General features: G+C 42.3%; 1 protein-coding gene across 2 annotated transcripts in view; it reads left to right on the forward strand.

Annotated features, from left to right (window-relative positions):
- The first annotated feature begins 214 nt into the window (after positions 1-214).
- Positions 215-12,682, forward strand: part of ensa (endosulfine alpha) — a 29,652-nt gene continuing 17,184 nt past the window's right edge. The window contains exon 1 of one of the 2 annotated variants that reach the window (XM_008122951.3): positions 215-398. In XM_008122951.3, coding sequence (XP_008121158.2) covers positions 342-398 — 57 coding nt within the window. In that variant the 5' untranslated portion in view covers positions 215-341. Of the gene's footprint in view, positions 399-604; positions 761-12,682 lie in introns of those variants that run through there. The other variant, XM_008122952.3, reaches the window with a different exon arrangement.

The raw sequence follows: 12,682 nt of genomic DNA on the forward strand, positions 1-12,682 counted from the left end.
ACTTGCCTTATTAACTATTGGAAGGAAGTGTTGTCAATCTAACCGAACGTTACGATTCTGTCCCGCCCATGCGACTTTCATTCTGTCAATCATCGGGCTCAACGAAGCACGATTGGCCGGTAGCGGTGCGTCCCGCCCTCTCTTAGGCTGTCTTGTGATTCGATTGGTTTGCCTGCGCGTCGCTCACGGGAGCGGCTCGGGGAAAGGGGCGGAGGAGGCGGCGGCCATTTTGGCTCAGCTGCGAAAGTGACAGGAGAGCGGAGGAGAGGGCGCCGGAGAAGGAGCGCTGGCCTCAGCGCCTCGACCCTCGCCTCCGCCGCCCTCCCGCTCGCAGGGCCGCCATGTCGGAAACGCCCGGCGGAGACGCCCGCTCTGAGGAGACTGGCGAGGAGAAACAGGTGAGAACGGGCCCGGTAGGCCTCCGCCCCGCCCCTCACCGCAAAGGCTCTCCCTGATTGGTGGCCCTCCCGGGGCGCTCTTTGCTCATTGGCTGGCCCCTTTGACGCAGGCGTTGAGAGTGATAGGCCTGCCGCCACGCCCCTCTTCCCAAAGCCGGCTTCCAATTGGTGGTTTTCGATCAGCGCTTGTTTCTAATTGGTTGGGTGGTATTTCCGGTGTTTAGGGCCGTTGGGGCTGTGAATGTTGGGGTAAGGTAGTGGGAGGCATCCTGGATTTCCGGTTTCCGAGTCTTGGGGCGATTCCTCTCAGTCCACTCAAGCGCGGGAAACCCGTTCGTCTGGACACCAAGGGGACTGAGATGGTGAGTAAGTGGGATCTGGAATCCATTTGGATTACAGCTCCCATCGCTTTACTGGGAGTGATGGGGATTGTAGTCCACATCAGTTAGAAAGGGGGGAACCAGGGGAAGTTCTTATATGCATCATCTTTACTCTTAGGTCCTCCCCCCCCACAAAAAATTGGGACCCAGAGGAAGCAGATTTTGCAGAAATAATAATCTATTGTTGTAGAAAAGCATGACCCTTTAGAGATCATAACCTTTTAGAGAATGGTATTTATAGCCTTTTAGAGAAGAGCCAAAACCCCATTTGAGTAGAATCTTCTCAACCAATTTAATATATTGTATGTATATATACTTCTAAACTGCCCTGAGTCCCCTTCGGGGTGAGAAATGTCGCAAATAAATAAATAAACCAAAGGTATGGCAAATGGCTTCAGTTGTTAGACTGAATAACTTGGTCTGTTAGGAAACAGAGAATATGCCAGAAAATAGCAGTTCTTCAGAAGTGTTTTCCTGTGCCCAAAAATATATATCTACTCTCCCATCAAACAACTTGTTTTATATTATTATTTATTTATCACTGCCCATTGAGATTAGGCAAGCCCCCACATTACTAGCCTTCAAGACTTAAAAGACTTAAAAACATGGCTCTTCCACTGTGCTTTTGGAGAGTAACTGTCATATACTTCTTTTTGTTGCTCCCCTCCAACATCTATCTTCGAGACTGTACCACTATCTTATGTCCCTGTTCCCTGTGGTTTTTATTCTTATTTCTTTCTCACCCCGAGTTTTAACTTAGTGTTCATGTGGCCCACCCTGGTTTTTATTGCTTTTCTGATTTTGTGTTGTAATGTATATTATTATCTATTGTATTGTTTAATTGTGTTATGATGTGTTGTTTTTATATTTTGTTATATTGTATTGTTCTGGGCATGGCCCCATGTAAGCCGCCCCGCTTCCCCGTTGGGGAGATGGTGGTGGGGTATAAATAAAGTTTTATTATTATTATTTACTGCATTTATAGTACTATATTTACTGTATATACTCAAGTATAAGCCTAGTTTTTCAGCCCTTTTTTAAAGACTGAAAAAGCCCCCCTCAGCTTATACTCGGGTGAGGGTCCTGGTTGACTTATATTTGGGTCAGCTTATACTCTAGAATATATGGTACATTTATTATTTTTCTCTATTATTATTGGTATTATTACATTTATTATTTTTCTCTATTATTGCTGCTACTATTACATTTGTTTTACTCCATTTTTATTATTATTATTAATACATTTATTATTTCACTCTGATATTATTATTATTATTATTATTGCATTTACTATTTTACTCTATTTATTATTATTTGTATTATTTTCCTGTATTTGTTATTATTATTATTACATGTATTATTTTACTCTATTGTTATTAAAAGGATACATAAGCACATTGACATTGAAGAAGATGAGAATAATGATTTGATCAGAGTTGGACAGTCTTATCCTAAATTTGAGCTTGATGTAAATATACAAAAACATTTAACCTACTGATGCCTCAATTAATGTAATTTTATGGGTACTGTATCTATTTTATTTCTGAAATTTACTACCCTCGGCTTATACTGGAGTCAGTGTTTTCCCAGGTTTTTTGTGGTAAAATTAGATGCCTCGGCTTATATTCGGGTCGGCTTATACTCGAGTATATACGGTATATCCTGCCTTTCTCAACCCTGAAAGGGACTCAAGGCAGCATACCTGCATTTTGAATACATGGCTCCACTGTATGTTAGAAGAGATCCCCAAGGGCCAGCTAGACAAGGCCTGGGCAAACATTAGCCCATCAGGTGTTTTGGACTTCAACTCCCACAACTCCTAGTAGCTAGTAGTTCAAAAACACCTGGATGGCTGAGGTTTGCCTATGCCTGATCTAGACAAACCCCTTGCTAGACAGGAAAACACAATCAAAGTCCTCCTGACAGATGGCCACCCAGCTTTTGCTTTAAAATCCCCAAATAATTTGACTCCCTCACACTCCCAGAAAGCATATTCCACTGCCAAAGTAGCTCTTACAGTCAGGAAGTTCTCCCTAATCTTTAGATGAAATCTTTTTGTCCTGCTACTTGAATCCATTTTTCTGTTGTATCCTAGTCTCCAGAGCAGCAGAAAACAAGCCTGCCCCCTCCTCAGCCAGGCATCCTTTCAAGTATTGAAACATGGCTCTCGTATCCACTTCTCTCAACCTTCTTTTCTTCAGGCTAAACATCCCTAGCACCCCAAGCAGTTCCTCATAGGGCTTGACTTCCAAACCTTTGATCATTTTGGTTGACCTTCTCTGTCTATGTCCTTTCTGAATTGTGGTGCTCAGACCTGGGCACAGTATTCCAGATGATGGTATTGTGATAATAATAATGATTATATTTATCTGCTACCCTGAGTCTCGAGGGAGGGGACAACACAGTTATAATCCATAGGTAGAAACGTAAGACCATTAACATTCATATATTTAAAAGACAAAGCAAAGGTTAAAACACATTGACAATAAAATATAAATTTAGAATTCATAATTTAAAATTGACTTAGTAGGCATTTCCAGAACAGATAGGTCTTTTATTCCGTTTTAAACTAGGTACAGTAGAGTCTCACTTATCCAACACTCGCTTATCCAACGTTCTGGATTATCCAATGCATTTTTGTAGTCAATGTTTTCAATATATCGTGATATTTTGGTGCTAAATTCATAAATTCAATAATTACTACATAGCATTACTGCGTATTGAACTACTTTTTCGGCCAAATTTGTTGTCTAACATGATGTTTTGGTGCTTCATTTGTAAAATCATAAACTAATTTGATGTTTAATAGGCTTTTCCTTAATGCCTCCTTATTATCCAACATACTCGCTTATCCAACATTCTGCCGGCCCGTTTATGTTGGATAAGTGAGACTCTACTGTACTTATATATTGCAGGGTTACATTGGGTGCAAAATATAAGTGCTGGGAAATTAAATCAACTTTATAGTGGGACGGAGAGGGTTTTGCAAGATGGTAAGAATCAAGGATGGACAGAAAACAGTCCTAAATGTATTGCTAGTAGGTGTTATTCTGTAAGAGTTGAGGGTCACATTTTGCATTCTCCTCCCCCTCATTTTGGAATATTTGCATATGCATAATAACATATCTTGGAGATGAGGTCCAAGTCTAATGACGAAACCCATGTATTTTTCACAGAGCTTGAAAGTAGTTGTAAATTAGTATTGTTCATGAAACACTACAATGGTCCATCAGAAAGGAAGGTGTCCCTCTCTCAGCCACCCATGTTAACAATTTTGGGGGTTTTTTTGGAGCATTTCCATTTTCCTGATGAAAAGTACTCAGTCTTAATTAAGATTTGTATTCTGTTATTTAGTCAAGGATTTTTGTTTCTCAGTGCAATCTCTGGGAAGCTGATAAAGCACAAGAGCATCTTTGCCTCTTCTCAAGGAATTCATACCAAGAGACATTTAATGATATACTGTCATTCTAACCAACAGTCATTTGTATACTTTTGTATGAATTGAACAAATCCTCTTTTATTTTATTCTTCATTGATGTCTTGTGGCAGTGACATTTGAATAATGTCCAGTGGACTGAATTTCTCATCATTCTGTTTTCTAATATTGGCGTGAATTTGCATTGTTAATCCCCAGGAGATCTGTTGAATCAGAAGAACTTAAATAAATTTTGATTCAGTAGCTCTTTACTGGTCGGGATTTACAGTTCAGCTAAGTCCATTGTGGGAGCCCCGATGGTGAAGTGTGTTAAAGCGCTGAGCTGCTGAACTCGCGGACCAAAAGTCCCAGGTTCAAATCCCGGGAGCGGAATGAGCGCCCGCTGTTAGCCCCAGCTCCTGCCAACCTAGCAGTTCGAAAACATGCAAATGTGAGTAGATCTATAGGTACCGCTCTGGCGGGAAGGTAACAGCGCTCCATGCAGTCATGCCGGCCACATGACCTTGGAGGTGTCTACGGACAACGCTGGCTCTTTGGCTTAGAAATGGAGATGAGCACCAACCCCCAGAGTCAGGCATGACTGGACTTAACGTCAGGGGAAACCTTTACCTTTACCTAAGTCCATTGTAACAAGAGGGAGAAAAGGTTATCCTTCCCTTCCTTTTTTGTTGCGCATCATTTCATAAGTTTCTACCCTTGCATTTCTGTCAGAAAGCATCAGTCTTGTGTCTTGTGATCTGCCGAGAGCTGCAGAGACAATGACTCTTCAACTGTTTGGAGATGTAGTCAGAGCTCATGGATTGTGGAAAGTTGCCCCAAACCTGTTTTGTAAGAACTCCCTGTGAATTGCTGCAAATGCATTGGCCCCTGATCACAGGGAAGTACTGTTTCCCTTTCCTTTTTTTGCCAATGGCAAATCCCAACTAGGCAAGTTTCCTGCTCATGAGACCGACAAGAATCGTCCTTTCAGGCAATGCTGGATTGTTTCCACCTCCATTGTTTCTGTAACTGGGAGGGATAGGGAAAGGGTTCTGACTTGTCCTTGGGGCTTGGTTTCAAGAGTATATTGTAATGAAAGGAGCTAGTCTTGACATGAAGATCTGGGTGTAGAGGGAAGAGAAGGACCTGCACGCCCATTGTATGAAATCAGGAAACTGATCCTAAGACCAGTGTTGTTACCTTTCTAAGGACCCAAGCTGAACCCAGTTGAGGGGTTCCTGGCACATAGAGCACTTTGAGGTCCCAAGTGGGTGCCAGGGAGCAGTTGACTTCTTTCAGTTAGAACTTCCAACTCAACGAAGTCCCAAGAGTACGTTCTCCTAATAATAAGACTTCTGGAGAACGGCAGCCTTTCCAAAGTTGATATCCTCCAGTTCTGTAGGAATAATCTTATGACAACACAGCAGAGCAGCACCAGGAAGACTTGGTAGACCGGACCTTGGATAAAACCTCACCTTCATATTGCTTCATTTTGTTGGAGATACTTCACATAGGCCGAGGCTTTGCATCTGTCATTAATAAAAGAAAAGTTGATCGGTGGGTTTATTGGCATCTGAGCATTTTTGTGATGAGTCTCATCTTGACCATGTGTTGTACTGACCTTGTTGAAAGGGAGATGCTCAAAACAGTTGCCCTGCAAAAGTTGCATCTCCTAACAGTGTCCCACTCTGAACGGCCTTGGCTTCTCTAGTCGCAGACAGTGGGTCAGTCCCCTGCCAAGTCTGGCAACCAGATTGGCCAAAGACCTGCCAGACAGTTCCAGAGAAAGATGGATCAGGCCATTTGCAAGGGAGCCAACTTAAAACTGTTCACTTCCCACTGCACAAATTTGAGCACCCCCTTTTTTTCAGCCAAGACCCTGTTTCTTCCCTGTATTGGGAATTACTGCACCCACTCTCTGGGGCAATAACCTTTTGGAAATAAATGACAATCATAACCTTATTGGAAAGGAAAAATGATGGCACATCCGTTTGGCAAATGTGCATCCTCATGAACATGTGGAGACCACCTTTTGAAAACCACTAGTCAATAAAAGCATGATCTTGTTAGAAGTCAACTCTTCGAAAAAGTGATATTCATAAGCATTAATGTAATGGCATATAGGTAACTCCGTTGTTAAACTGACAAAGACATGCCACTACAAAAATGTATTTGGTTAGCGGAGGATGGTTGTTTCTTTGAAGTTTAAGTTGTAATTGTAATTGCAGTTGCCCAGAGCATACCCCAGGGGTCCCCAAACTAAGGCCCGGGGGCCGGATGCGGCCCTCCAAAGTCATTTACCTGGCCCCTGTCCTAAACTTCAGACTTAGGGTTGACCTAAGTCTACCTGGTCTTTGGAGGTCACTTTGCTTACTTATGGCCTCATGAGATCGTCTAGATGGTCTTTGAAGGTCTCTTTGCTTAGCTACGACCATATGAGACCATCTAGATGGCTTTTGGAGGTCCCTTTCCTTACCGATGGTCTTATGAAACCATCTAGATGGTCTTTGAGGGTCCCTTTCCTTACCGATGGTCTTTGGATGTCTCTTTGCTTACCTATGGTCTTATGAGATCGTCTAGATCAGGGGTCCCCAAACTAAGGCCCATGGGCCAGATGCAGCCCTCCAAGGTCACTTACCTTGCCTCTATCCTAAACTTTAGACTTAGGGTTGACCTAAGTCTGAAATGACTTGAAGGCACACAACAACAATCCTAATTTTGGACTATTTCATCTGGCCCCCGGGCCTTAGTTTGGGGACCCCTGTTCTTAATAAATAGTCCATAGTATTTAAGTATAGTTGAATTCACTGAAGTCTATAAACATTTGTGTCAATTGAAGTCTTAAACAGCAACATGCACCCACCTCCATTGAGGTATGGACATTGACAGGCATCCACCTCCACTGAGTTCTGATGCAAACTCAATAACAAAATGGAGTCCCAAGTCTGAACATGCTCAGTAGCATCACAGTAGCATCACATGGCCATCTGTCAGGGGTGCTTTGAATTCGATTTCCTGCTTCTCAGCAGGGGGTTGGACTGGATGGCCCATGAGGTCTCTTCCAACTCTATGATTCTATGTCTATAACCACACCAAAGAGGTAAGAATCAAACTGGCGAATCAACATACACATTGAATTCAGGTTAGCAAATATATATATATTAATAAACAAATAGTGAAAGTCTTGGGAGTTTGCTATTTCCAATAAACAGGCATCTGTGAGTCCAAAATGAGCCAGTCTGTCTGAGCATTGAGTGGGAACACCTGACGGGACGCATTGAGTTTGGGTTACTCATTGCCCCGAATAAGAACTGCATCAGGGCCAAACTCAAGTTGGCACTTCAAAGGACTGAGTGAAGCCCAACAGCCCCAGCAAGTATTGAAGGCTGCCAGAAGAATTTGCAGGTCGTCCAGTTTTGATGATAGGGAGCTAGATGTAGGCTCCTTCCACACGGCTGTATAAAATCCACATTGAAATGGATTATATAGCAGTGTGGGCTCAGATAATCCAAGGCAGCTATTGTGGATTATCTACCTTGATATTCTGGGTTATATGGCTGTGTGGAAGGACCCTACGTCTGTTTTTTTTAAGGGATAAAATAAAGGTTAAGTAAAGTATTGTTGGTGATTTCATTTTGAGGAGCTCTTCTCCCCAGTACATAAGGACAGAGAAGATCCCAAGGTGTGACAGATGGAAAGTTGCAATGTTTTTGGACCAATTTTGTCCTGCAAGGATCAGAAGAATGGAATTTGTCTGTGTTCCAGGCTTCTCAGCTTTTGCTTCTTTTAAAAGGTTTCTGGCCCTCATTGATTTGGGAGGAAGTTCAGGACTATTCCACTTCAAAAACTGAAAAAGCAGAGGATGTGACAGTTCCTATCTATTTCTTCATCCCTCTGCAGTGAAAAGTCTTAGGGCCCTTCCACACAGCCATAGGTAAAGGTAAAGTCCAGTCGTGTCCGACTCTGGGGGTTGGTGCTCATCTCCATTTCTAAGCCAAAGAGCCGGCGTAGTCCGTAGACACCTCCAAGGTCATGTGGCCACTGGCATGAGTGCATGGAGCACCGTTACCTTCCCGCTAGAGCGGTACCTATTGATCTACTCACATTTGCATGTTTGCGAACTGCTAGGTTGGCAGAAGCTGGGACTGACTGGGTGCTCACTCTGCTCCCCGGATTCAAACCTGCGACTTTTTGGTCCGATCGCCCAGCATTCACACTAGGTGAACTGTTCCCATCCTGCCAAAAGCAATTGGGGTAGAGATAACCTAAATGATAAGGGGCATCTGGCTAGGAGGATTGATTCATGGCCTGCTCTGGTTTGCAAGCCTGGGAAAGAACCATCTGACAGATACGTGTGAATGTGGAAGTGGGGCTGGGGGGAAGTAGTAGTTTGATATGCTGGAGTCTTGGCGGGAACGGGTTAGTACTAGCTTTGTTTTCATCTTGACAAGAAGGAGTATAATAAAGCGTTTCCACGGAACTACCTGTGTGAACCAGCATTGTGTCCTATAGGACTGACAGTAAGTTCAGCAGCTCAGCGCTTTAACATGCTGCACCACTGGGGGCTCCTCCACACAGCCATATAACCCAGAATATTGATGCAGATAATCCACAATATTAATATTAACCCACAATAATCCACAAAAGTGGGAGCCCCGGTGGTGAAGTGTGTTAAAGCACTGAGCTGCTGAACTTGCAGACCAAAAGGTCGCATGTTCAAATCCCGGGAGCGGAGTGAGCACCCACTATTAGCTCCAGCTTCTGCCAACCTAGCAGTTCGAAAACATGCCAATGTGAGTAGATCAATAGGTACTGCTCCAGCGGGAAGGTAACGGCACTCCATGCAGTCATGCCAGTGGCCACATGACCTTGGAGGTGTCTACGGACAACACCGGCTCTTCGGCTTAGAAATGGAGATGAGCACCAACCCCCAGAGTTAGACATGACTGGACTTAATGTCAGGGGAAACCTTTACCTTTAATCCACAATATCTGCTTTGAACTGGGTTATCTGAGTCCACAATGCCATATACGGTAGAGTCTCACTTATCCAACCTAAACGTGCTCGAAAAATGTTGGATAAGCGAATATGTTGGATAATAAGGAGAGATTAAGGAAAAGCCTATTAAACATCAAATTAGGTTATGATGTTACAAATTAAGCACCAAAACATCATGTTATACAACAAATTTGACAGGAAAAGTAGTTCAATATGCAGTAATGCTATGTAGTAATTACTGTACAGTAGAGTCTCACTTATCCAAGCCTCGCTTATCCAAGTCTCTGGATTATCCAAGCCATTTCTGTAGTCAATGTTTTCAATATATCGTGATATTTTGGTGCCAAATTTGTAAATACAGTAATTACTACATAGCATTACTGCGTATTGAACTACTTTTTCTGTCAAATTTGTTGTATAACGATGTTTTGGTGCTTAATTTGTAAAATCATCACCTAATTTGATGTTTAATAGGCTTTTCCTTAATCTCTCCTTATTATCCAAAATATTTGCTTATCCAAGCTTCTGCTGGCCCGTTTAGCTTGGATAGGTGAGACTCTACTATATTTACGAATTTAGCACCAAAATATCACGATTTATTGAAAACATCCACTACAAAAATGCGTTGTATAATCCAGAACATTGGATAAGTGAGTGTTGGATAAGTGAAACTCACTTTTTACCTTTGTCAACTCGATATAGACACAGGGTCTATTCCCATCCCAATTTGCACTTCCAAGAATTTGCAGCACTTTCTCAGTCACCTCGTGTTTACAATATTTATATGGTGCACCTTACCCAGTCTACTTTTACAATCTCTCCGTTTTAATCCATGTTTTTATTAGTTCTTGTTTTTATTGGCTAATGTTCAAATTTTTAAATTTGTGCATGTTTTTGTCTATTGCTGTGTTTTATACTGCAACTGTTTTTATTCGGGCTTGGCCCCATGTAAGCCGCCCTGAGTCCCCTTTGGGGAGATAGAGGCGGGGTATAAAAATAAAGTTATTAATATTATTATTGACACAACGACGTTGTATGACACAGCAAACAAGATAGATATGCTGGATTTCGTTTCACAAAACCACAAGTCGAACACTTCCCAAGTGTCTAGGACTGTGTGATGTATTTTCCGATGATGCGTGCAGATCCCAGCAGGGTGGCCTTTTGCAGTTGGCAGATCGTAATGTTGTCAATGTCTATTGTTTCCAAATGCCGGCTGAGATATTTTGGCACGGCACCCAGTGCGCCCATTACCGCCGGGACCACCTGCACTGGTTTCTGCCAGAGTCTTTGAAGTTCAATCTTGAGGTCCTGATAGCGGCTGAGTTTTTTCTGTTGTTTTTCATCAATGCGACTGTCACCTGGGATGGCAACATCAATGAGCCAAACCTTGTTCCTTTCCACAACTGTGATGTCTGGTGTGTTGTGTTCCAGAACTTTGTCAGTCTGGATTCGGAAGTCCCACAGTATCTTTGCGTGTTCATTTTCCACAACCTTTGCTGGTTTGTGATCCCACCAGTTCTTTGCTGCTGGGAGGTGGTACTTGAGGCATAAGTTCCAATGGATCATTTGGGCCACACAGTTGTGCCTCTGTTTGTAGTCTGTCTGTGCAGTTTTCTTACAGCAGCTGAGGATAAATAAATAAAATAAATAAAATAAAGTTATTATTATTATTATTATAACTCTACTGTAACTTAGTTCAAAGCAGATAATATGGGATTTTATACATCTGTGGAAGGGGCCTCAGCTGTGTTGCACAAGTCCATCATTTTATTCATGCAAAAACCCAACACAAGGCAGCATAGGGGGATAAAAGAAATGCACACTAAAAGCATATGAAAAGTTAAAAATGTAATGCTAAACCAGCCCAAGGATAGCCTCGGGAGGAAAAAAGACAACTGATAAGAAGAGCTTAGGTTGGTATGGGCCAAATAAACAGCAATGGAAGCACTTTGGTCCGCACCAAGAAAGCTTTTTTGATGGCTGCGGATGTATTCGTGTAGTGGGTGCCATTGTGCGTTCTGTACAAATCGAGCCCGAGAGCAGCTTTGCCCGGGGGCTTGGTGCGAAAGGCTGGCTTGACGCAAACACCAGCGGAGGCCGGAGCTGACGCAGCAATGCAAACCCACTGTACCAAAAAAAAAGCCATTCCCTGTCATCCCACATCACTCCCCCAGGCCAGCATTTCCCCCCTCCTTCCCTTTTGCATTAGTGTTTTTCTGAGTCATCCGCCTTTATTTTTATTCCAGAACACGGCCCACAATAGAGCAACTCCTTCCCACAGAAGGTGCATCCTTCTTTTGTTGCATTTGGCGTCACTGGATTCTTAAGTGGAGAGGGCTCTGGCTTTTATCTCCGTCCCTTTTAATCCAAGCTTCATTGCATTCATCCCTAGTTCCTGACGTGCAAAACTTCCATCAACAGTTGGTTGAAATGTTGAGATGTTGCAGACTGTTTTTATAGTTTGGATCACATTTTTCTGCTCATGCTTTCAGCAAGTACAGTAGAGTCTCACTTATAAACGGGCCGGCAGAATGTTGGATAAGCGAATATGTTGGATAATAAGGAGGCATTAAGGAAAAGCCTATTAAACATCAAATTAGGTTATGATTTTACAAATTAAGCACCAAAACATCATGTTAGACAACAAATTTGGCAGAAAAAGTAGTTCTATATGCAGTAATGCTATGTAGTAATTACCGTATTTATGAATTTAGCACCAAAATATCACGATACAGTAGAGTCTCGCTTATCCAACGTAAACGGACCGGCAGAACGTTGGATAAGCGAATATGTTGGATAATAAGGAGAGATTAAGGAAAAGCCTATTAAACATCAAATTACGTTATGATTTTACAAATTAAGCTCCAAAACATCATGTTGTACAACAAATTTGAAAGAAAAAGTAGTTCAATACACAGTAATGCTATGTAGTAATTACTGTATTTACGAATTTAGCACCAAAATATCACGATGTATTGAAAACATTGACTACAAAAGTGCGTTGGATAATCCAGAACGTTGGATAAGTGAGACTCTACTGTATATTGAAAACATTGACTACAAAAGTGCATTGGATAATCCAGAATGTTGGATAAGCGAGTGTTGGATAAGTGAGACTCTACTGTAATGGGCAATATTGATAGCAGGAAACTGTTTATTCCCACGATTAGCTTGAGGTTCAGATGACATATCTTGAGATAAGAGTCTTGTTGTTGCTTTATTGCCGCAAACTGCTCTGCTTTACAACATCCCCACCATTCCTCTTTAAGTGAGTTATATAAGGCAGTTGTTTTTGACCCAGGAGATAACAAGGGGTGTGTATGTTGAGCTTGACGTGCAGATTGTCTCTGAGAAAGATCTTTGGCCGTCTTATTGGAGACTTTAAAACTGCAAAGCGAACAGATGTGAGCTGATAGCACGTACATTCAATTCACGGGGCCATTTTCTCTTTTGAAAGCAAAAACAACACTCTCCTCAAACTAGCCCTT

Source organism: Anolis carolinensis, unplaced genomic scaffold (genome assembly GCF_035594765.1).
Source record: "Anolis carolinensis isolate JA03-04 unplaced genomic scaffold, rAnoCar3.1.pri scaffold_14, whole genome shotgun sequence".
Lineage (NCBI taxonomy): Eukaryota > Metazoa > Chordata > Lepidosauria > Squamata > Dactyloidae > Anolis > Anolis carolinensis.